Source organism: Synchiropus splendidus, chromosome 8, assembly GCF_027744825.2.
Source record: "Synchiropus splendidus isolate RoL2022-P1 chromosome 8, RoL_Sspl_1.0, whole genome shotgun sequence".
NCBI lineage: Eukaryota > Metazoa > Chordata > Actinopteri > Syngnathiformes > Callionymidae > Synchiropus > Synchiropus splendidus.
The window spans coordinates 17,855,512-17,878,156 of NC_071341.1; the positions used below are offsets into that span (position 1 = coordinate 17,855,512).

A 22,645-nucleotide genomic window follows, 5' to 3' on the forward strand; every position below is an offset into this window, starting at 1 on the left:
AACAGCACCTGCACTTACCAGCGTCTTTCCTTGTCAACCTGTTGCTTCTTCACACTCCGCAGCCTAGGCCTGTCGGAGCAACGCTCCCCTGCTGTTCGCCTCTTTGCCACTGTGAGGCTCAAGGTAAAGATGGGGAAAAAAAACAGTCCGCTAGCCTCGTTGCTCTGCATCTGCAGCTGGAATGTAGAGGTGTGGGCTGAGTGAAGCCAATATTTATGAAGCCCTCATGAGAAATTCAACTTGTTTTTCATTATACAGTGTTTTTATATTATATTATCTCATCAATCCACTGGTCACACTGATGCACAAGACACGTGGCAGCTAGGATGATAACAACAACAACAAACATGGAGGAATCCCTGAACAAAAGCATCTGTTTGCTTTTGTTCAGGGAGGTTTTTCACTTCACAATGTCCAGGGTTTCAGCTACTCTGAATGTATTTGAAATTCTTATAAAATTGGAATTCTGATACAAATATTTTCAAGACATTAAAAAAGCTTTAGTTTATATTAGGTCATATAAAAACTTGAATATAGCCACCGTTGTGATTTATTGTGCTATTGTCAAACGGATGCAAAATAAACAACATTGGTGCTGCCACCAATATATTCACCATTTCCAATATTTATGATTTATATTGGGAAGTGTTTATAAAAATATGTTATAAATATTTTCAGCATATAATGTCTTGCACTTTCCTATTTTATCATCAAAGATTTGGTTTGGCTGAATGTTTTTGGAGGTTGTGTCAACATCAAAGAGTTTTTACTTTTCTACTTACATTACATTACTACTTACATGCTGAATGTTATACAAGTACTTTTGGTTGGTAGTACAGTACTGCAGGGGTTAGAGAATGTGCGCCCTCTTGAGACAGTATTTCTCGTCTTGTCCAACACATCAAGGCAGCGCTGAGAACAAGCCTGGGCAGAAGTTTTCCTCAAGAAAACAAGTGCAGCCGGATGATGGCAGACAGGGTTCAGAGTTCACCACACAGATCCATATCCTCAATACAAGTGTCAGAACTGAGGCTAAAATGTGATGAACCAAGCAGCCGGTGGGAAACTGGAGGCCTCATCTCCAGGCAGGAATGTTCAGACATGGGCAGACTTATCCGCTGTGTCAACCCCGATCGAACCTGTTGACACACGAGCCGCTGAGCTGCCAGAGCCCAGTGCAGCGTGGGACTCCGGGCTGGTTGGACTACTGAAGCGACTCCCTGAGAAGGAAAGCAGTGAAGATAGGTTTGGATCTCCTCTCCATTTCATGGAGATGTGTCTTGTCACATCATTAGAATTTTCACTGCAGCATCCGACCTCTGACACGGATCAGGAACGGTTTGATTTGTGTCTCTGTTTTCTTTCTCCACCAACAGATCCTTCCTTTCAGTGAGTCACTCTGTGTTTACGTTTTGGGATCCACCTCGGTCAATGCACTTGGTGTCACCTTGAAGGCTAATGTCAATAAAGTCATGTGACTGTCCACTGAAGGACAGTCGCTCCGCCTCTTAGCTGCTTTCCAAGTCATTGAGGACCAAAATGTGGCACAGCTGCTGGACTCTTATGGGAGGAGCATGGCTCGGATCAACTGGTGAGTTTCACATCACGGTTTTATCGTCCTGTGACTCCATGAGGCTGAGATGGTTTCTGTCTGTTGGATGGAAGCCAAGCTGCTCAGTGAACCAGGTCCTTCTTGTGTGGTGGTTGGCTTTTCTCCCCTGACACTCTGGTTTCCTCCCATAACAAGGTTATCAGGTGACTGAATTCAGCCGTCAGTGTGACTCTGTGATCGTCTACGCATCCTGAGATGATGGACGCTTCATATAAGACACGAGCCGCTTTGGACGTCTCCGACCTGCAATCTTTTCCTCTCTGCGCCCGGATGACATACATGACATACATTACAGCTGGTCTCTGGTTTCATTTGATCCAGTTATAACCACAGGGGCCGCACTCAATCTGCTCTCCCATCTGCGGTTCATGCAGCTCGCCACCATCAGATATGGATTTGTGGCATGATGAGTTGCCCCCTCCAGCGGCTGGGTGGGACTGAAGGTCCAACCATCGCAGCTGCAGCCGCATGTGGTTGAGGGCAGATCCTGCCCTGTAGCGACCTGTTGGTGGGGAAGAGAGTCCCAGACTCACTGGATGTGAGGGACGGAGACTCCAGGCCACCAGGATTTTGACTGCAGCTCATCTGTTGTTGGCAGAGTTTGTCCTGCAACCCCTCCTGAGCTGGAAGAGCTTCATGACAGAAGGTGGTCTGGGTTGATTGAAAAAGTCCCAAAAAATTCCAAGCTCTGCATTGATCGTGCTGTTCTGTGGACTTCCATTTCCACTGGGAATGTTGAGTGGAAATCTCTGTGTCCATGTAAGAAGGTGACACCAAGTCTCGCTCAGTGACTCACACTTGAGCTGCTGATGCTCACACACAGTGCGATAACTGTGGCCAGGAGCCCGGCACCTTGCTCCAGTTTGTAGCACCGGCTGAAGTTAGCCACGGAGCTCAACTCTGACTGGAGACCTCCCTGGTCCCCGGGGCTCGCAGCTTACGTAATCCTGACAGCACAGTGAGTGGGGATTTAATTCATGGACTCAGGCCTCACTCAAGCATGAAGGGGGGGGGTCGCCCTCTGATAGTACTTTGTCCCGCCAACTGGCTGATGAGGGAATGCAAACAGGGACATCAGGGGAGAGGACGATACCTCCCACCCCCCCCTCGCACCTCCCCTCCTCTACACACTCACATGACAGAGATTTCTGGAGAGGAGGAGCCGGGCAGAGACACAGCTCTGAACACACTTCTTCTGATCGCAGGGCGAAAGACCTCAGCAGGCGGCTCCGACTGAATGTTCCTCTACTCCAGGTACCTGTTTTTGCCTTGTCGTGTTTGCCAAAGTGAAAGTGCTTGCTGTTTCCAAGATGTTTTCTGTTTTGCTTTGCATCTGGAGGAAGATGAGACAAGTGAGCTGGAGTCTTTATCGACACACCACAAATGAACAACGCTGGTGATGTGGTTGCATCGCGTGAATCATTCATAGCTTTATAAGAGCACAATGTTCTAAAACACGCTGCCGTAACAGTGAAAATACCACGGACCTGACGCACTACGTATAGTGTGTACATTGAGACCAAGTATTGATAAACTACACAGCCAACAGCAGTGTAAATCTCGTGTTATGGCTGCACCTGGGGCACAGCTCAGGTCAGGACCATGTGCTGGACAGAGTGAGACCTTCAGGTGGAAGCATCACTCAGAGTAGAGAGGGGTGGAAGATGAGCGGGAACCTCTGAATACAGTCATCCCTCCGCTGTCACCTGTACACGCTGGCACTGTCTGGGATCCTGAGGATACGAGGCAGTTGAGTTCAGGGGGGATTTCTAACTGTAGCCATGTTCAGGGTGTTCCCTGCCTCCCGCCCCAAGTAGCTGGGACACACTCCAGCACTCCATTTCCCATTTGGATGGTTCATAGCAAACCTGTCGGTCTGACAGAACATTAAGGATCGGAGGACTGCAGTGGTTTATGAAGTTTGTTTGACATGTACCGAGTCATGAGCATCTGGCTGCTTGGAAGAGTCAGTGACGTTTGAATCACCCAGGTACATCAGACCTGGGCAAAGTGTGGCCCGGGGGCCAAATACGGCCCTCTGACTGTGTTTATGTGGCCCTCCTGGAGTCAGAGCAAAACTATAAAACTGACATTTTTCTCTTGTGGATTGTTTATTATGATGCAACTGAAACATAAATTTCTCATTAGATTATTTTTCTTAGTCTTTTCCATTGGCTATTTTATGAGTATTTCTTGTCCCTTAAAATACGTAGATTTTGAAATGTATGAGACACGTCGAGAATCTTGAATTGGAATGTGGATTAAATTAAATAAAACACAACAACCCGACATTTTCGATGCATTTTTAAAGTGTAAATTTCAAATCACACATGATGTCATCACTAGATTTATATTTTCAATTTTCTCTCACCCTCCTTTTTTTTGGGTTTGATGGCCCTTCTCAACGGTTACAATATATATCCTGACCCCTTGTGAAATTTAATTGCCCACCTCTGATGTACATAACATGAACTAAATATGATCAGATTATTGTTTAATGCAGATATAGAGGAAGAGAGACCCCAGTACCTTCGTAAATAAGTCACGATTTGACATATTCAATAAGAAGATGCACTTCAATATCGACATTGTGAACAAAATATTGTGAATTTTTGTCAAATACAACAATAAAAAATAAAGTGAAATTTAAAGACATATTCATCTTAAAAGTAACATAATTTACATGAAAAAAAAAAAACGGAAAAATAGTGGTCTAAAGCCAATGACTGGTATAAAAAAGTTCACTTTAACAAAAAACCAAAATAATTAAAAACCAAATAATTAAAAAAATCTGATATAGAAAATCAAATGAATTAAAAAAAATGGGGGAAAAAATGTCAAAATACTCACAAATAATCATTTTTTAGTGTGGTGTGTATTTTTTATGATCTACATTTTTGCTATAATATATTATAAAAGGAAAAAAAACTACATTTCTCGCCTCAAATGTGCTCCAAAACACAGGTACATCAGTAATTGGATGTTGAAATGAAGAGCCAAATATTGCAGTATATTTAGATGGAGTGGTTTTGTGTGCCCCCTCAGTTGCAGATATGGGGGTGACCGAGTGTTGCATGCTGGCCGTGACGGTGCTGCTGCTGCTGGCCAATGTCATCATCAGCCAAGTGTGCGGCTCGCTGATCACCCTGGTGGACGGCTTCCACACCGTCTTCATTCTCATGTGCATGGTTCTCACGTTGGTCCATAACAAAGTGGAGAACCGTCCTGGACCAGCAGCTCTGGAGCCTAACAGAGCCATGCCGGACTCATTGTTCTCCTCCAGGCCTTCAACCAGCAACTTACTGTCCAGCAGCTCTGCATGGCTGGCTCCTCCTCCTGAGGTGACCAGTCACAGCAGTGCTCCACCTGTGACGCCCCCCTGTGGTCTCCTCTACCCCGACAAAAGGATCCCGGCGGTCGGAACCTTCCTGTCCGCTCTTTTCCTTCTGTCTTTCTGTCTTGCCTCTGTCATCGACATCATCAGTTTCATCGTGGAACTGCACCCAGCCCACCACCCCCTGCTGCTGGTGGTTGTCGGTGCGCTCAGTCTCATCCATAATGTGGCCGTGCTGGCGCTGAACTGGGACAAAGCCAGGGCCCCGGGTCTGAGCGAGGCTGAGGTCTACATCGAAGTGAACCACAACGGTAACGTTCTTATGTTTCAGCGTGAAGAACCACTGTTTGTGATGCCGCTCTCCATCTGACCCCCACAGCTCTGGGCCAAGACACCAGACAAGGCAACAAAGACTCTTACAGAGTCCAAGATCAACTTGGCCCAATGAATGGCTCGCTCCATGACGGGACACTAGTCCTCGGTAATCTCGCTGCTATCGCCCAGGTGGACGTTGCTGAGGTCCTTGCAGACACCGAGGTCCAGGCGGACGTTGCTGAGGTCCAGGCGAACACTGAAGTCCAGGCGGACACTGAGGTCCAGGCGGACACTGAGGTCCAGGCGGACACTGAGCAGAAGAACCAGTGTGGGCAAGCTCAACAACAGGAAGTGAATCAAGCACACGCCTGTAACGGTGTGAATCAGATGAACGATGCCACTCCAACATCTCAAGCTGCTTCCTGCCAAGGTTATTTCTTCTCATAGAATGAAAACATTCACAACGTGGTCTTTCCGACTGTCAACACTCAGGACCATACACCACTTTCTAATCTCAAATCCCACCTGTTCAGACCAGCTCATGACATTCAAGAACCGTAGTTTATTTGTGGCTCATCTAGACCATGTATGATCTGAGAGGTCAGTAGAGCTTCACTGTTGCCTTGTTGTTCTACTTAAGCCCTCAGGCGTGAAGGGAGGGGGGGGCGACCGCGCATGTGCTGGCTGGGTGGGGTCCTTCTCGACGCACGTGGATCTGCTTTTGCACTGCGAGCGTAGACATCCTCCCAGAGAGGCCGGCTACTGTAGGAGAAGTGTGGCCCCAGAGGAGGGTCAGGACAGAAAAGCTAATGGTTGCTGGTTCCAGCTCCTCCATGAAGGATCACATGCTCGGTGTTGCTGGACCAGGAGAGGGAGTTCCACTCTCCATGTGGATCGCTACTTCATACCACTGCAAAGCTTCCCACTTGAGTGACCCTGGACAAGGATCTTGTGATCATCTCTTCTTCTGCTGTGAGGCAGCCGACACAGACTAGCATTGTAGCATGGTGGGGTCACCACCTCTAACTATAGACTGCTAAAGACATGCAAGGCATCTGACTCCCTGGAGCCGAGCTGCTTTCCCTCAAAACACTGTATCATCACTCTGCATCATGTTTTCTTCTTGTCACTCCCAGAGACCCAAACGTCCCGCAGAAGCAGCACCCGGGAGAAGGCCTCCCCCCCTGCCCTCATGCTGGTGCTTCAGGGTCTGCTGACCTCTCTTCTGGCTCTGACCAACGGCCTGGTGATGCTGCTGGTGGACCATCACTGCCACCACAGCTCCTGCAGCCTCCTGGCTTACTTGGACCCGGGCGTGTCCTTCCTGGCCGTGGTCACGCTCCTAGTCAGCGTCAAACCTCAGGTACGGCCGGGAGCGAACCCTGCCTCACGTGTACTGTGGTGTTGAAAACCGTTCGTGTGCTCAGCTGCACAGGTACGGGCTGCTGCTGCTGCAGGCTTCACCTCCCAACATCTGCACGGCAGAGCTCGAACAGCAAATCGCCAACGTCGATGGAGTGCAGGCGGTGCACGACCTCCACGTCTGGGAGTTGGCCGACTCTTTGACGGTGGCATCCGTTCATGTCAAATGCCACGAGTGGTTCCAGGCCCACAGGTGAGCCTGCTCCGGCCTTTGTACCATACTTTTTGCTGTACAGTGGTACATCGGTTTTCGAACATCCCGGACTTCGAAAAAAAATTTCGAGATTTTTTTGCTTTTGATTTTGAACGAAGATCCAGAACTCGAACGCCCCTGAAAAAAGCGGGAAAAACCATAACATGCGCAGACTGATCAGCTGAGCCACAACATGCTTTTTTTATTGTATATAACGCAGCCTCTGCATTCAGACGTGTCCCACTACATTTACGGTCTGTGTTTTCTTCATATTGAGGTGTAAAACCTTTCCTGTCTCCGCACTGGACCGTGGTAGAGTGTCACGGGGGAGGTGCTCGCTCTCCACACCTCCGAGGCTCCACTCCAGGGTTTGATGTCCTGTTGTGGGCTGGAGCTGGGACAGGGATGAGGCGAGTCTGGGACAGAGCGTGACTTGGTTTATGACTTTGTCACAGCCAAACTGCACAGAAGCGCACATTCAGAGCTGGACACGCACCGGGCACCTCTTCACTTCTGGAGAGACCTCACTCACTCGGCAACCCCTCCCACATGCAGCGGCCACACACATAGAGGAACAGCCACCTGCAGCAGACACTCTACATTCACTCCTACAAAAGACTATTTTAAGGCTTGGAACGCATTATTTCTTTTTCCATTCATTGTAATGGGAAAAATCAATTCAGATTTCGAACAAATGGCTTCTCGAATGGCCTTCTGGAACGGATTGTGGTGGAGAACCGAGGTACCACTGTACTAGAATAGTATTAGTATTACAAAGTGTAATTTCACATCAACTATGATTTTTTTTTTCAGGCAAATTGATGCACTTTTCTGTAACAGACAAAAACAATTAATAAGTTATTTTTTATTGTAAGTTGCTCTATATTACTTTTTCTTTTCTTTACCGTCAACAAGGATACAATGTTATGCAGAGGTGTAGTTTACAGACAAATGATACTATTTAGAGAGGCGGTGGAGAGTTGAGGGGCGCGAAACGTTTAACATGTTCCTGAGGGGGGCGGCGCAACAGAAAATAACTGAGAAGCACTGGACTAAACCAACCCATCCTCACTCACTCCACACTCGTTGCATGTTGACACATTGGCAGCGCGACACAATAAAAAAGAACAGTTGGGGTGAGGTAAGCCATGGGATGGCGCTCCAGCCTTTCTTTGTGTAACAACATGACAAATGCTATTTAAAGCCTGTGAACCAGCCGTGCCTTTTTGACCTTTGCTAAAGAGGAGAGCCACATAAGCAGTTAGCAACTGACATCTAATATGGATCAGTGAAGGGAGCTTCCATTCCTCCCGGCCTGCAGCAGGAAAATGCTTTTTTAATCCATTGAAGCAACTATGGATCAACACACTGAAGGTTGCCTTCTGTGTCGGTATAGGAAGCAAAAGTTCCCAACGTCAATATATTACACCACAGGAGTGAGGATGGGTTGAAACTCAGGGCTCAGGGGAAGGATTCCGGCCCACCGACACATATCATGTGACATTTTAGCGCTTTGAATGACCACAGCTGGCACACAAAGTGCCTTTACATATGGGTATATCCATATACAGTACATAGATATCCACATTTGGTTGGGGCCCTGAGTCTGGCGGTGTAGCTTTTGGCCTCTCGGCTGACAGTGTCTTCTGTGTCCAGATGTAGCGACCTGCTCTCAGAAGTGACCAAAGTGCTGAGGAGCGCTGGAGTGACCTGCTGCACCGTCCAGCCAGAGCTCGTTGTTTCCTCAGCAGCTGTGAGGGACACTGCCACGTCTGCGCTCCACCAAGAGGAGAGCCCAGCATCAGCCTGCTGCCTGGGCTGCCAACCAAGCTGCTCTGAAGATGTGGAACCCTGACAGTGGTTCAGTGGTGCGGCTGCAGGAAGGTCGTCGGTGATGCAGAGAAATGCTGCTTGGAATGTATTAAGACTGTAAGCTGCTGCACACCTGGAGTTTAATGCCAAAGGTAGAGGTGGTTGTGTTACTGGAGCCTGATATTAAACCCAACAGGATCCAACCGTTTCTGTCATGTTTGTTCTCAAAAACGAAACCCTCTATGTGGACTCAGATGAAAACCCCAGTGAAACAGTTCAGTAGTCAGTGCTCTTTCAGTGGAAGCGATGCTTGATCTATAGAGGAGGGTGATGGAGTGATATTAGAAGACGGCCATCCTCAGTGTTATAAATATATAAGGTTCTAGACAGATGCAAAAGACAGATGACGCCCGAAATATGGGGACAACCTGGTGATGGAACTGACCCTTGTTTGTGGAGTCCTGGAGGGTATGGATTCATTGTTTGTTTTTCCTCTTTAATGTAATGTTTCTTTTAAACTTTGAGGTTTGATTTTCACACACACTTTCTCGTTTAAATGCCACAATAAAAGAAAGTGCTGGCTTGCAACAATGAGTTGCCCCTCAACCCTCGGCCCAAATTTCCAATTTGTTTTTGAAACATAAAAATCCACCGGTGGATGTATTGAGGCAAAACATGTCCTGTAAGGTCAGTCTTCAGATGAGGTTAATTAAACAGCACCACAGCGGGAGAAAAGGGTCAAACAGATACTCAGAGTTGAGCCTGTTTTCTGGTCATAGAATAGGAAAACAAAAGAGGAATCCAGTGCGGACGCATGTGGTTGCCTTCAGCATTTTACTTCAAGATAGTTCTTGAATCTCAGTCCAAATGGAATATGGTTTCTTTGGAAAGAGACTATTGTTTTTACCTCAGTGAAAGTGTTGCCATCAGGTTTTGAAGCAGTTTTGACAGATAATGATAGAGTGAGCGCTCTATTGCTCAGCGATACTGATCAAATCTATTTCAAGGAAACGGTTCGTGTAAGCAGAATCTTTCATGGCAACATACATATAGCATTTAGCCCAGCTAAAGTTGTTAAACACATATTTGCCTCAGCCAACAGAAAGGTAACTACTTTAAGTACTTTAATATAACAAGCAAAATGTGACAACAAAGACATATGCAAATAAACAGAGAGAAAATCACAAAATATAAAATAAAAGTATATAAGTAGCTGGTTATTTATTGTGTAACCTTTATTTTCCATTTTATTAAATAGACAGTAAATATAACGAACGTTTGTCGAATCTGTCTGAAGAACCAATCATAAGGAATCTCATTAACATATCATGTGAGGCTGCAGACGAGCTGTTATTGTCAGGCTTTTATCTCTTCACTGATGCACCAAAGGTCACACGGATCATATAAAAGCTCGAGGGTTTTCCACATGAGGTGAAGTCTGAGTTACATGACTCCAGTTGAGCACCCTGACTGAAAGATAGTAGCTATTCTTGACATACTTGGACTCACTGCGTCACGTCTTTCAGGTGCCCGGATGAGCCTCGGTGGTCCGGGGTGCAGGCTTCAAACCTGTAGCTGCTTAGCGGCAGAGTGGTTCAATTCCACCTTTCGGGCGTGAATTTTCTGTCCTTGTTTTGTTTTGTTTGTCTCGCCTGAATTATTTAACCGTAGCTTTAAAACGGTTTAACTGTAGAATAATTTCTTCGTCGCACACCTTTCTCTGTTTATTTTTTAATCTATCTACTTTAAACTCGTACTAAATGACTTTATTTGAGTGAAAATAGCAACAAATCATCTAATACGAAGGGCAAACAGGAAACACTTCCGTGTTACCCGGAAGCAAAACCCGCTTAGACGTGTTGAGTGATCCATTATTCCAGCCAATCGCTAGGACGGGAATGCTTCACATGGTCCAATCACCTCTCTGACAGCAATAGGTGGGCCTTGTGACGGAAGCATGTCTGGGAAGCTGGTGGAAAACGTCCTTGTACTCGTGATTTTTAGTTTAACTTGCAATTTACACAAGCGTTTCTACTAACCGAGCGGATTTTCCCTCCCCACAATGTGAGTATCACGTACCGATTTGTCGTTGTAATACGTGTTTATGGATACACGCGCACATGTGATGGAATACAGCAGCCACACCGCTAAGTTCAAAACTGTAAACATTATCAGAGAGTATAAGCTCTAGTGTCTGGTTTTTAGTGTAACTGACGTGAGCAGGGTAGTAATAATAAAGTTCACTATGGGCTTTATTGTGTGAAAACTAAACTGAAAGTGTCTGTCTCTCGTTATGTTTCCACCAGATTCAACGTTTGAGAGATGCCTCTCCATAAATACCCACCCAAGATGTGGGACGCTCTGAAGCTGAAGCAGGGCATCTACGCTCGCCTGCCAAAACATTACCTCAAGTCCCTTGAGCCGAAGGAGGCCACGCCTGTCCACTGGAGACCGCTGGGGGTCAAGTATCGACTCAACCCCAAGACGGGGCAGAAGGAGCGAGTCCAGGACATCCCCATCCCCATCTACTACCCTCCACAGTCGCAGGAGGGCCTGTGGGGAGGAGAGGGCTGGATTTCTGGCTTCAGATACGCCAACAACGATAAAGTAAGGCTCGCCACAGGCTGCCATCGCCCCAAAGTTGTGCCTGATTATAGCCGAGCCAAGTGTTAGAACAAGAAGCCTTGTACAGTGGTACCTCGGTTCTCGACCACAATCCGTTCCAGACGCCCGTTCGTGAAGCGATTTGTTCGAAATCAAAATCGTTTTTTCCCATTACAATGAATGGAAAAAGAAATGATGCGTTCCAAGCCTTAAAATAGTCTTTTGTAGGAGTGAATGTAGAGTGTCTGCTGCAGGTGCGCTGTTCCTCTATGTGTGTGGCCGCTGCATGTGGGAGGGGTTGCCGAGTGAGTGAGGTCTCTCCAGAAGTGAAGAGGTGCCCGGTGCGTGTCCAGCTCTGAATGTGCGCTTCTGTGCAGTTTGGCTGTGACATAAGTCATAAACCAAGTCACGCTCTGTCCCAGACTCGCCTCATCCCTGTCCCAGCTCCAGCCCACAACAGGACATCAAACCCTGGAGTGGAGCCTCAGAGGTGTGGAGAGCGAGCACCTCCCCTGTGACACTCTACCACGGTCCAGTGCGGAGACAGGAAAGGTTTTACACCTCAGTATGAAGAAAAAACAGTCAGTAAATGTAGCTAACAGGACACGTCTGCATACAGAGGCTGCGTTATACACAATAACAAAGCGTGTCGTGGGTCAGCTGGGTCCACGCGTGTTATGTTTTTTCCGGCTTTTTTCTGGGACATATTTTCAAAATCCGAAGCAAAAAAAATGTTTTTTTCGAAGTTTAGAATTTTAGTTCGAAGTCCGGGACGTTCAAAAACTGAGGTACCACTGTACTTTACATCGAAGGTGAGCTTGTGTTTAAAGTGTAGTGTTTAAAATGTAGTCAAATATAGTGAGTCAGACGTGCAAAAGATCACAGTAAAGTCCATGTAGTGCAAAGAGCAGTTGCTATGGTGGTAAAACTTTACTTTAACTGGGCGTCGCTCTGTGGCATCCCTCTGTTTAGATGTCCACTCGGGTCCCGAAGACGTGGAAGCCTCAGCTGCTGAAGAGAGAGCTGTACAGTGAAATCTTGGATCACAAGTTCACCATCACAGTCACACCGCGCACCCTGGACCTCATCGATGATGCCTATGGATTTGACTTCTACATCCTCAAGGTAAGAGCCAGTGGTGACCTGCAGAGGCCTGTGAGTCGACAGCTCTGCTCTCCTCTGGACAGACCCCCAAAGAAGATTTGAACTCCAAACTTGGGATGGACCTGAAGCGAGCCATGCTCCTGCGTCTGGCTCGCAAAGACAAGGAGCTGTACCCCCACGACGCTGCAAAGAGGGAGACCATGTACAACAGATATAAGGTACATCAGGGTCCATAAGCCTTTGGTTATTATGTGACCTGATTTGCATTTTGATTCACTCGAGAAAAGGGTGACACGTTTTCATTTCTGAGCAGAAATTCTTGGTGCCCGAGGAGGAGGCCGAGTGGGTGGGACTGAGTCTGGAAGAGGCTGTGGAAAAACAGAGGCAGCTGGAGCACAAGGTGCTGTTTCTTTGACACAGTAAACGACAGACTTCTGTCTCTTGAGTTTGGGGGTGTGATTCGCTCAAGAAGCCTGACTGGATGTGTTCTGTAGTCACCAGTGGCTCTCGCACATGGAAGTGGTGTGTGAGCTGTGACAAAAGCGCTGTCAAATAGGGATGGGTGATAACTCATCGTACACCGCCAAAAATGATCCCCACGATGAGAATGACAAGGCGGTGACCAGGCCACACTCTCCAGCTCTGCGGCGTTTGACAGCCGACACTGGTGTGTGACAGTTGTGGAGAGTGTGGTGGACTTTGGTTCACAATCATAATTTTAAGATTATTTTTAATCCAGGGATCCTTTGATAATGACACTGGTCCACTCTGAGTCTCTGGATCTGTGTTTATTTTATTAGATGCAGTGGTCCTCATAGGTTCTCTGACGCTGTCGTCTGCCTTGGTTCACATCAACACATGCAGATCTCTCTGGTGCTGGCGCCTCGGCGAAGCACCGTGGTGAAAATGGATATTGAACGGAGCTCTGCTCCGGTATTGGCAGTGGCGTCCTCTTCCGTGTCCCCATTAGGGTTCACTGATCGCGGACACACTCTCACAGGCAGCGCTAATGCTACGACCTGGCATCAGTTAGGGACCATCAACAAATTCTACAGTGGTCAAAGTATTAGTGAAGTCTTCAATAAGGAAATGTGTCCAGACTGGTCCATGAGATACAGCAGACACACGGCTCAATTTAACCCATAAATGAAGCTGGCAGAGCAGTCTGTCAGACACCAGCGGCTTCTACCAGAGACGTGAATTGAATTTCACGTCTCTCATCTCTACACTTTAACTATTATATTTAAACATAAACACATACTGTAATGATGTTGGGGACAAACTCCACTCATAAGTTTCATAAAACACATGGAATAGAATGAAAAATGTATTTATCGTGATTGTTATCGCAGAAATGGCAACATTTATTGAGATATTTTTGCTGTTCATTAAAGTGACTATTCTTGCGCCCTCCAGGAGCCGGAGCCGCACTTCAAGGTCTGTATGGAGAAGCTGGTGGAGGAGCTGGAGATCCAAAAACTGTCAGAGCCTCATGTCATCGAGAAGAAATGAGGTGCAGAGAGGAGAACGCACCAGACTTTCAGACGCCGCTGGCGCCCTCCCTGTTGAACTACCAGCAGTGTCAGGCTGGTTGGACTGAGCATAAGCGAAGACAAAGGGATATTTACTGGCTGCTTCCAAACAAATCCATGGCTTCTAGTCAGGCGGACGTCAACAGAGTTCAAATAAACCTGGGTTCTTCAGTGTCCCTGAGAAGCGCTCGTGTTTGTGGCGTTACGCTTCCTGAACTTACACATGCGTTTCTCTCCAGACATTTACATGAACGTCGTGAACTTCCTCTTTCTACTAAAAAAATAAACACCTCTAATTTGCATCGCCAGGTTTTATAACGCTTTGCAGAAGTGAAATTAGACCCAACGTCTGCGTGCGTGTCGCGATCTGCCCACTAGATGGAGCTAAGACACGAGGACTTTCAATCGAACCGAAACCCTGGTTCAGGGTGTAGGACGGTGGGAGTGTTTTTAACCAGATAACTATTGAGAATAAATTATACTCAGATTCATGACCATATCTCAAACTTTCCATTTGCGTACTTCGCACCCACCAATCATGTCTTATCTTTATATCACTTTTTATGGGGGTCGCATCACCGTATTTATAATTTAGGTTTCATAGAAAGCGCCTGCGACTCTCGTGAGTCAGACAGGTGCAATATAAGGGTTTTATTATTACTGTTGTTTGCTTCTTATTCTGCTGTGACGTGTTGGCAAAACAAACGCCGTCACTCCGCGATACAGTCATGTGAAGAGACGCACACGACTGACTTTTAATTCACTGGAAGTGTACGTTAAAACTGAAGGCAATTCAATACACAGTATTATATTAATATTTAAATATTAAATTCATACCAATTGTCGATTGGTTCTGGAAACACGTGGCCATTGTTGCTTCCATCGCAACGTTAACCTCGTCGTTTTTTATTCACTCTTATCAGCTTCATGGGCGGTGAAAACGTTTGGAGAAATCGAAAGTGCGAGCCGCGCTGAATGAGCGGCGGGAACAAGTCTCGACATGTGTCGGCGTCAGCAGGTCACTCGCGTTGCGCGGCTGTGTTTACACGCGGTTTCCCTCCTGGTGCTTCGCCTCTGTTTTGGCTCCGCGTCAGGTCACCTGCCGACCTGCCACGCCACTTACGGGAAATACGAACTGTTACAGCTCACTGTGTAGTGAACGGATCTGACCTTTCCAACTCCATATTTAGAGGAACGAGGTCACGGACAGAGGCATTTCAGTTCAGTTCCCATCACTGCGGTGAGATGCGACGTGATGAGGTCCGCCTCGAAACCGGACGGTATTTCCACGGTCATTTACTGAACTCATTTCCCAGCCACCCAAGACTGAGGACACCGTCCTGACTCGGCAATAGCGCCACCTACTGAGCTGTAAAAATAAGTACACTGTTTCATGATGCCTCACTGGCTCATCACTCCATAAAGATCCAACTGAAAAACAAATGTGGGATTTTTTTTTAAAGGCAAAATAGACGTCGAATAATCTCTCTAATAAAATGGGCTTGAAAATCCTTAACATTGGAAGAAGTGAAGAGGCAGCTCTCTATCGAGAGATGAACATCTCAACAAAACTGAACCCTGCAGCTGCAGAAAGTACCTGAACTTCCCAAGGTCACAGCAAAAAAAAAAGGAACAAAACGAAACAAAACAAAAATAATAAAATTTTAAATAATAATATATAAAAAACAACAACAATTATATATATATATATATAAATGAATAAAAATAAACAATAATAACGACGTAACTAATAAATAAATAAACCACAAACAACAGAGGGCTGTTCGTGACCTCATCCGTCTGACGGCCAACCACAGAGAATCACAAACAAGTGCGTATTTACTGATGTATTTTATTCTCTCAGGTTACAAGGCTCGGCAGAAACTGCAGTCAAGAGACCCACAACACCCGTGAGGCGACACACACACACATGGAATATTAAGACGTCACAATATGTGCATTTTCACGACTCAAGAGAGGCGGAGACTGTGGTATTTGGGTTCCCTTATGTATCCTGTAAAAATAATGGCTGTCTTCTCAAAACAATCATTAGCAGCAAGTCAAACATACTCAGGAATGATCATCATTGTTAGCGGAACCCTCGTCCAGCAAGGCTCGAACACAACTGACCCGAGAACAACGTAATGGCAACGATGAAAATGAACCTAAAGTCTTGACTGAACCTGACGGGTCAAACGGTGACTTGTAGTCCGTCAGGTTTTAAAGGACGTGTGTCGGCACTGGGTGGCGTCGCCAAAGCAGATCCATCCGACCCACACGTCTAAAATCCTCTGGCTTCTTAAGCCAGCGTTGTGAACGAAACACATCTGATCCTGGATCTGTCCCCGAGTCTTGTCGGCCTCATTATCGGTCTGTTGGCAACATAGCTCAGAAACGGACAAACGGATTTCAATAACATTTTCAGGACGTGTGGGAAAGGGCACAGCGGTTGTTCTGGTGGGAAGGATTCTTGGTGAGGGACCAGGGGAAGTGCTGTGACTTCTGCGCTGTCGAGTCACGGCCCGGCATCTTCCTCTGCTGCCCACTCTGACCACAGTGGAATCAGAGGAGCTGCTTCACTGCCGGAGGTTGGTGCTCGCTGAGTGCTTTATTAGTTTTCAATAATCTCAAACTGATGATGTTGGTATCATCAATGCATGCCCATCGTCATGGTAACAGTTCTGGAACTGGGCTCGGGGATTGAAGGAGAGTTGAATTCAGGAACACGCTGATGTCTTGCAGGTTACCTTCTCAGAGGTACTATGCCAAAGTCAGTTGGAGAGGTACGTTACTGTCTAACAAAATGTCACCCCAAAAGTGGTAACTGGCTCCTTTAAATGTGGAAAACGTTGTTTCCCAGTCACTTCAGTCAGTGTGGGTGGGTCACATCAAGTCCGGTGACACGAGAGCACCTCACAACTCCTCCTCCTTCTTCACCTGGACCATGGGCACGGGGCCGTCCGGTGCTTCTGACAGCGCACTCTGCTTCACCGAGACCATCCGGTTGAACTGCAGGTCATTGAAGGAGGTGAAGTCCTGCGTGTATGAGCCGGCGGGCTGGTTCAGGTTCATGTCCAAGTTGGCGAACACCATTCCGCCCTCGGGCCCCTGGTCGTAGCCCGAGGGCATGGGCAGGTTGAAGCTGGGGTCCGACAGAAAGTTCCACAACTCAGGAGAGTCCAAAATGGGGTCGAGATTTAACTCATCCACGTTCATGTTGGCGCCCTGGTGGTCGCTGTAACACATGTCCTCGAAGTGTCTGGGGTCCATGGGCACGGTCTGAGGGAAGCCGTAGAGCTGATCCACAGTTGCTGAGCTCTGCTCCGCTGCAGGGACACAAGACTCTGGTGAGGCCAGCAGCTCCAGGGAAGAGCTCGGACAACAGAGTGCCCTACCTGTGCCACACGACTTCTCCCTGAAGTTGACATCAGACTTGATCTTCCTCTTGCGTTTCACGTCGTACGGGTCTAAGAAGAGCAGGAGCCACGTTCAGGCTTGTGACCACTGTCAGTGCGGCGCTCTGGAGGTAAGCTCACTGACCTGAGTTGGACGGCAGGTAGACGAAGGTGACCGGCTCGCTCTCCATCTGGTCAGACAGGCGACGGAGCATGACGTTGACCTTCACCTCCTCGCTCAGGTCCTGGTCCTGGTAGGGCGGAGTCTTGAACACGATGGCGATCTGCCGGTGAACATCCGTCTGCGCGAACTCCCCGTTGGCTTTCCACGCTCCCCGTCTGAAGACGATCTCGATGTCATCTGTCACAGCAACGACCACAAACATTCACCTTCAGCAATGGTGGCCAAGACTGACTAGCAGGAGCCCTGTACCTTTCTGTACTTTGTCACACAGCATGTAGACCTCAGTCTTGCCTGTGCAGGGTCCCCTGTAGACGTTCAGCTGGCTGATCTTCAGCTGGGATGTAGTTGTCGCCTCTATCCAAGACACAAGAAGAATCAGGATTTGAAGGTGACTCCTGCACCAGAAGCTCCGGAGAGAGGAGGCCTCGTACTCTTGTCAAATATGGGGTTGGACACCACGGGGCTGAGGCTGTCCTTGCGGCCGTCGTCCCACTCCAGCTCGCACTGGAAGCACAGGCGCACCACGTTCATGTCCATGTCTTCGATGCTCTTGGTGTGGCCAGCTGAGGGAGGAAGTAGACGTCTGTCAGCTGCGTGTAAAGGGACGACCGAGTCCTGCTGGTGTCGGCCGTTTACTTTGAAATGGGTCGATGTTCTGGCTCCTTCTCTTGTCCAGAGAGCGGTCCAGTTCTCTCCTCCGCACACACTGGATGCCCAGGTTAGCAAAGCTGTCGACGCATTTCATTACGTTTCAGTTAGTATGAACTGGTTTAACCAGCTTCACCTGAGGTCATTTACCTGTGACGGCGGCTGTTGTGTGGATTTATCGTGACCACACAGATCCCGGATCCCTCCGGGCAGTCTTTACCCACGAGGCAGTGGGGGTGCGGCCGGTGAGGGAGATCTTTGGTCACTAAAGAGACCGTGATGACGACCTTCTTCAGGTGCTCAATCACACCCTGAATCTGAAATGAAACCATGAATCTGGTTTGGTACACGTTTTGTAGTAACTGTGGTGACTCAAAATAGCCGTGTGTGTGACTGAGGTGCACCTTGCCCCCAGCAGCTGGGCCGAGCTCCCAGTGCAAAGACGCGTACGCAGTAGAAAACCTTTTGTATTTGCTCTGGTGACTCATCATCCCACTGTTGACGCCATCCTCTCCACTAGTCTGCTTCAATAAGAATTGCTACATAAAGTTCTAAAATCTTCAGCCCACTGATGTTCCTGAGCTCACACTGACTAGAGTCATCAGGTTTCAGAGAGTTTCAGAGTCACATCTTCACCCAGATGACTGAGAGGACTGATAAGAAGAGACCTATCCATGTACCTCGATGGCAGGCTGCGTCCGGCTGGTGTCGGTGCTGGAGGCCCCCAGAATGCTGCCTGCTGAGCGGCCCTCGCACTCGTAGCGAAACCTCATGCCTCGTTCCTTCGGTTCCTCCACCACCACCAGCTTGGGTCTCTCCAAAATCTGGTCAAATAAATCCATGCCACCGAGACAGTGGGAGGAGACTGGGGGTCCGGTCTCTGAGGTCACGGCGCACGGCGCTGCACGTCCTCGATGTGAAGCTCCACGGGACGACGTGGGCCGAGGGTGGTTCATCTCTCTGGGGGGGCAGCGCTGCGGCAGCTGCTGAGGGAAGCTGAGGGTCGACTGTGGAGAAGCAGGAGAGATGTTAGCCGATGTGTCGGTGTGTAAGTACCACAGACGTAGGATTATGACCTCTGTCTCACATTCATTATTAGGAGTAGAAATTGTAAAGAAAAACTAGTAACAGGTCCTTCTCAAAGTATATTTTAATATTTTAACTGTCTGATAATATAACGTTCATGTTTACTATTGTTCAATAGTTAAAGTAAATGGTTTCACAACAGGCTCAGTGTCTTGTTAAGTGACCCTTAACAGGAGAATCTGGACCCAAAGGTTGTTTGCAGAGCTGCTTTCAGGGGTCGCAACAATGTGCATCAATATTCAACAACAATTGGACTGTTTGAAACGCAAGGTCCAAAATGCACATTCTCTTTCTTCAACATGCATCCTGAGGTAAACTGTCTTCCTGTGTGCTCGACAAAGAAGAAGAAAGTTTCAGTGTTGCGTCGCTAAAAACCCATTGTTTTTACTTCAGAAACAGAGAACACTTGTTGTGGTCACTCCCCAATAAAGTGAGCGGTTTGGATGAGCAGTCTGACTAAGTCATCATCACGAGTTCCTACAACCTAGTAGAAACAACATCCGTCAGAGAGCACTCAGGGAAAACAGCCAGTCAGAGTGTTAGAGCGTCAAACCTGAAGTCAACGGAGAAAAGACGAGCTCTCTGCGGACCGTTGCTGACACATCTGGATGTGGTCTGCTCCGGATCCTGTTTCACAAAAGGCCTTCCAGCCCAGACATGCTACGGCACGGCGGCTGTGTTAGCCTGCCATACGTCCTCGCTCCACGACACCAAACAAAAGCTCGAGCCACCGACAGAAAGTAGGAAGTCACCCAGAGCCCAGTGACCAATCTCCAAGCCCAGAATGCAACCTTTGACCTCCAGTGGGTTTGGCCATTCTCAACGGAGGATGACAAAATGAAACTAGGTGTCGGATTACGGTTTCTCCACGACACTCCACAACTCCTCCTCCCTGCCTCCTTCTCTTCCTATAATACCCACAGATTATCAGAACACTTGTGTGTGGTGTCAAGGTCTGTTTACAAACGTTCAGCTTCACCAGCAGTCACATGGCTTACAGTAAAAACCAGCCTCAGCTTCACACACACCGGACTCACCAACACCCTCATCCCAACAAACACAAGAAACCTGTTCACACACTATTTACCCAGCCACAACAGTGACGGTGGAATTAGGAGAGTCAGTGGTGGCACTTTGGAAATAACAGTGTAAAACTCCATGGTAAACTCCAGTCAGTCTTAAGAAGACACTAAGCAGTACTTTATTATCGGCTAATATTTTGTGAATACACATGTGAGTAAGCAGTTTTTATATTCATACTGACAGCAGCAGTGCAAATGGAGGCAGAAATACAAAGTAATAATGCAGTGATATCTGTTGTATTCAAAGCAGAAATAGTTTAAGTAGTCATACTGACTGATACAAAAGTAATAGTAAAAATGATTGTAGCAGTGCCAGTGGTCGTAGCTGTCATGGCCAGACTCAATTGCGAGAAATGGAAGTCCTGGTGAATAAGTATTTACAGTGTACCTGGAGGAGAACAGGTGAGTGAGCACGAGGGAGGTCTTCCTGGTCAGGGGCTGTTTTGATAGTAATGTAAGATAAACGAAATATATCATCCTTGATCATGATTTTTCAAATATTGAAGGTTTCACTGTGGTAGTATTCAAGGAAGTATATAGGTAAAAGGGATCTGATATGTCCTTGTATGTGTGTGTCAACAAAGTAATATGATAGTAACATCAACGTTACTACAATCAAAAGTAAGTGATAGCAAAAACGGTTCTATTTATTATTAGTAATTGTGATGGAAGTATTATGAGGACAAAGAGTAGCAGTATTTAACAGTTGTAAGAGCTGTAGTAGTAGACATTTTAACATGAGATTATACCGTAGGAGCGACAATCAAACTCATAATAATGGTAGGAACGGTAGAAGCAGAGTAGAAATATGGACATGAGCTTAGGGTGATGTACAATGTAGTAGTGTAAGTAGACAGTGCACATTCATAGTAGCAGTATGTGTCACTTAGTAGGAGTAGTAGAGGTGGATAAACTGACAGTGGAAAGTGAAAGCAGTGCTAGTATTAAAATGTGCTGCTACTTGTATAGTGTAATAGCATTTGTAGAGTGCTGGGAGTGACTCCAGAGTCACTGACCCATTGTGTCAATGGTTCTGGTTCCACATCTGCATTACCTGACACGCAGTTCCCCTGGCGACCAGCCTGGGCTGAGAAGCAGGTGAAGAGGCGGCGGCGGCAGGGCGGTGCATCCTGTGACTCTGGCCGGAGGACGGCAGGTCGAACAGGTTGCTCGGCGGAGGAGGTGGTCCAGGCAGGGAGGGGCTTGACTGCTGGGCGCATTCTGTGATGATCTCCTGCAGGATGTCTGCCTCAGCAGACCACGGTCAGACGTTAGGCACAGGAATGATGACGTCACCCTCACAGTAACCTCATTGTGAGAGAGGACAATCCATATGTGACACGAAAATTACTAGTTCAAGAGTCTGATGTTCCATGTATGATCTGTAACCACCGTTGCCCAGGAAACCAATGTGGGCAAGACCGAAATTGAAACTACTTCCAACAACTGAGGTGGAGCACAACTCGTTCAGTTTAACAGTCATTAATCGGCAAAATGGCGTCTATTGCCGCATCGTCTAATGTAGACAGCTGGAAACACACTCGTGAATCGTGTTGAACAGACGCTCTGAAGTCAACATCTACTTTATATATACGAATATACGAAGAGGAAGCGCTCACCTAAGTCTGACAGCGCCGTCTCGCCTGCGTCACATGGAAGAGACGGAGAAGAGGAGACGAGAGAGTGACACATTCACTCTGGACAAGTCACATGCGGATGATGTCAACTCGGACTAACACTCACCAGACGGGCCGCTGAAAACGTCCATGCCTTTCATCGCATGGGACGCCTCCGGATAAAAAACTCTCAGCTCCCGCGTCCTAAACAACTCGGTCTAACGTAGACTATGAAGCTCCGCGTCCATTAAACTGGATAGTTGCGACTGAAAAAGTGGCCTCAACTTGTCGACTCCGGCGTCAGACGAGCATCAGCGAAGAACCGCAGCGAGACGCTGGCGCTGCTTCGCTCTGATTGGTTGCGTCGACGTGGAAATCCCCATGACGTCACACGCGTCAACTCAATTAGGAAGCCAGCATCGGGGTAACAGTGACACCTAGTGGTCAGCAGGGAGAACTGCACGCTCTCAGGGAAATCCCAGCGCCAAATACATTCTGCGGCTCGGGTGATCTCCTCTCAACGTTTGGTAAGCTGGGACTTTTTTTGAGTCCCATGGAAAGCACCCAGCACCTAGAGGAAACGGTTTCCATTCGGACGATTTTTTTTTATTCTGGAGGGAGTTTGGTGATGGTAAAGTTTTTCTTTCCCATGCTCCTTTTTTGATAGCGACCAAGGTTAATACAGTACATAACGCAGTGTGCACTG

General features: G+C 47.5%; 3 protein-coding genes and 1 non-coding gene across 6 annotated transcripts; 3 read left to right on the top strand and 1 right to left on the bottom strand.

Moving 5' to 3' along the window:
• Window positions 1-1,182: 1,182 nt before the first annotated feature.
• On the top strand, window positions 1,183-8,878 carry LOC128763976 (uncharacterized). The gene is made up of 8 exons (XM_053873300.1): window positions 1,183-1,245; window positions 1,377-1,591; window positions 2,818-2,866; window positions 4,658-5,257; window positions 5,326-5,691; window positions 6,398-6,624; window positions 6,689-6,876; window positions 8,533-8,878. The coding sequence occupies exons 4-8, from the start codon at window positions 4,666-4,668 to the stop codon at window positions 8,729-8,731; spliced, it is 1,572 nt and encodes a 523-aa protein (XP_053729275.1). The 5' UTR covers window positions 1,183-1,245; window positions 1,377-1,591; window positions 2,818-2,866; window positions 4,658-4,665; the 3' UTR covers window positions 8,732-8,878.
• A 1,281-nt stretch (window positions 8,879-10,159) lies between these two features.
• On the top strand, window positions 10,160-14,809 carry mrpl28 (mitochondrial ribosomal protein L28). The gene is made up of 6 exons (XM_053873179.1): window positions 10,160-10,752; window positions 10,995-11,295; window positions 12,265-12,417; window positions 12,480-12,614; window positions 12,710-12,796; window positions 13,813-14,809. Exons 2-6 carry the CDS (start codon window positions 11,011-11,013, stop codon window positions 13,906-13,908), a joined length of 756 nt encoding a protein of 251 aa, XP_053729154.1. The 5' UTR covers window positions 10,160-10,752; window positions 10,995-11,010; the 3' UTR covers window positions 13,909-14,809.
• Window positions 10,217-10,303, top strand: trnastop-uca (transfer RNA opal suppressor (anticodon UCA)). The gene has a single exon. It is a non-coding gene; the product is annotated as a tRNA-Sec (tRNA).
• Window positions 14,810-15,745: 936 nt separating the features above from the next.
• Window positions 15,746-22,253, bottom strand: relb (v-rel avian reticuloendotheliosis viral oncogene homolog B). Of its 3 annotated transcripts, XM_053872785.1 has the most exons (12): window positions 22,067-22,253; window positions 21,943-21,966; window positions 21,378-21,568; window positions 19,795-20,761; window positions 18,836-19,162; window positions 18,306-18,472; window positions 18,144-18,235; window positions 17,939-18,070; window positions 17,757-17,861; window positions 17,469-17,684; window positions 17,324-17,395; window positions 15,746-17,254 (listed from the first exon to the last, which is right to left on the bottom strand). In XM_053872785.1, the coding sequence occupies exons 5-12, from the start codon at window positions 19,109-19,111 to the stop codon at window positions 16,842-16,844; spliced, it is 1,473 nt and encodes a 490-aa protein (XP_053728760.1). In that variant the 5' UTR covers window positions 19,112-19,162; window positions 19,795-20,761; window positions 21,378-21,568; window positions 21,943-21,966; window positions 22,067-22,253; the 3' UTR covers window positions 15,746-16,841. The 3 variants fall into 3 exon arrangements, with proteins under 3 accessions (XP_053728760.1, XP_053728759.1, XP_053728761.1); XM_053872784.1 differs by lacking the exon at window positions 19,795-20,761; XM_053872786.1 differs by lacking the exons at window positions 21,378-21,568; window positions 21,943-21,966; window positions 22,067-22,253 and having other exon boundaries at window positions 19,795-21,366.
• Between the last annotated feature and the right edge of the window lie 392 nt (window positions 22,254-22,645).

Bases quoted from the DNA above. Each gene is read 5' to 3' on its own strand.
- LOC128763976 (XM_053873300.1), top strand. From the start codon at position 4,666: ATGGGGGTGACCGAGTGTTGCATGCTGGCCGTGACGGTGCTGCTGCTG. The intron at 5,258-5,325 runs GTAACGTTCTTA...TGACCCCCACAG, and splicing joins CATCGAAGTGAACCACAACG to CTCTGGGCCAAGACACCAGA. The intron at 6,877-8,532 runs GTGAGCCTGCTC...TTCTGTGTCCAG, and splicing joins GAGTGGTTCCAGGCCCACAG to ATGTAGCGACCTGCTCTCAG.
- mrpl28 (XM_053873179.1), top strand. From the start codon at position 11,011: ATGCCTCTCCATAAATACCCACCCAAGATGTGGGACGCTCTGAAGCTG. The intron at 12,615-12,709 runs GTACATCAGGGT...ATTTCTGAGCAG, and splicing joins CCATGTACAACAGATATAAG to AAATTCTTGGTGCCCGAGGA. The intron at 12,797-13,812 runs GTGCTGTTTCTT...TGCGCCCTCCAG, and splicing joins AGAGGCAGCTGGAGCACAAG to GAGCCGGAGCCGCACTTCAA.
- relb (XM_053872784.1), bottom strand. From the start codon at position 22,100: ATGAAAGGCATGGACGTTTTCAGCGGCCCGTCTG. The intron at 21,569-21,942 runs GTGAGCGCTTCC...CTGCTGAGGCAG, and splicing joins GACGGCGCTGTCAGACTTAG to ACATCCTGCAGGAGATCATC. The intron at 17,862-17,938 runs GTACGAGGCCTC...TGTCTTGGATAG, and splicing joins CAACCCCATATTTGACAAGA to AGGCGACAACTACATCCCAG.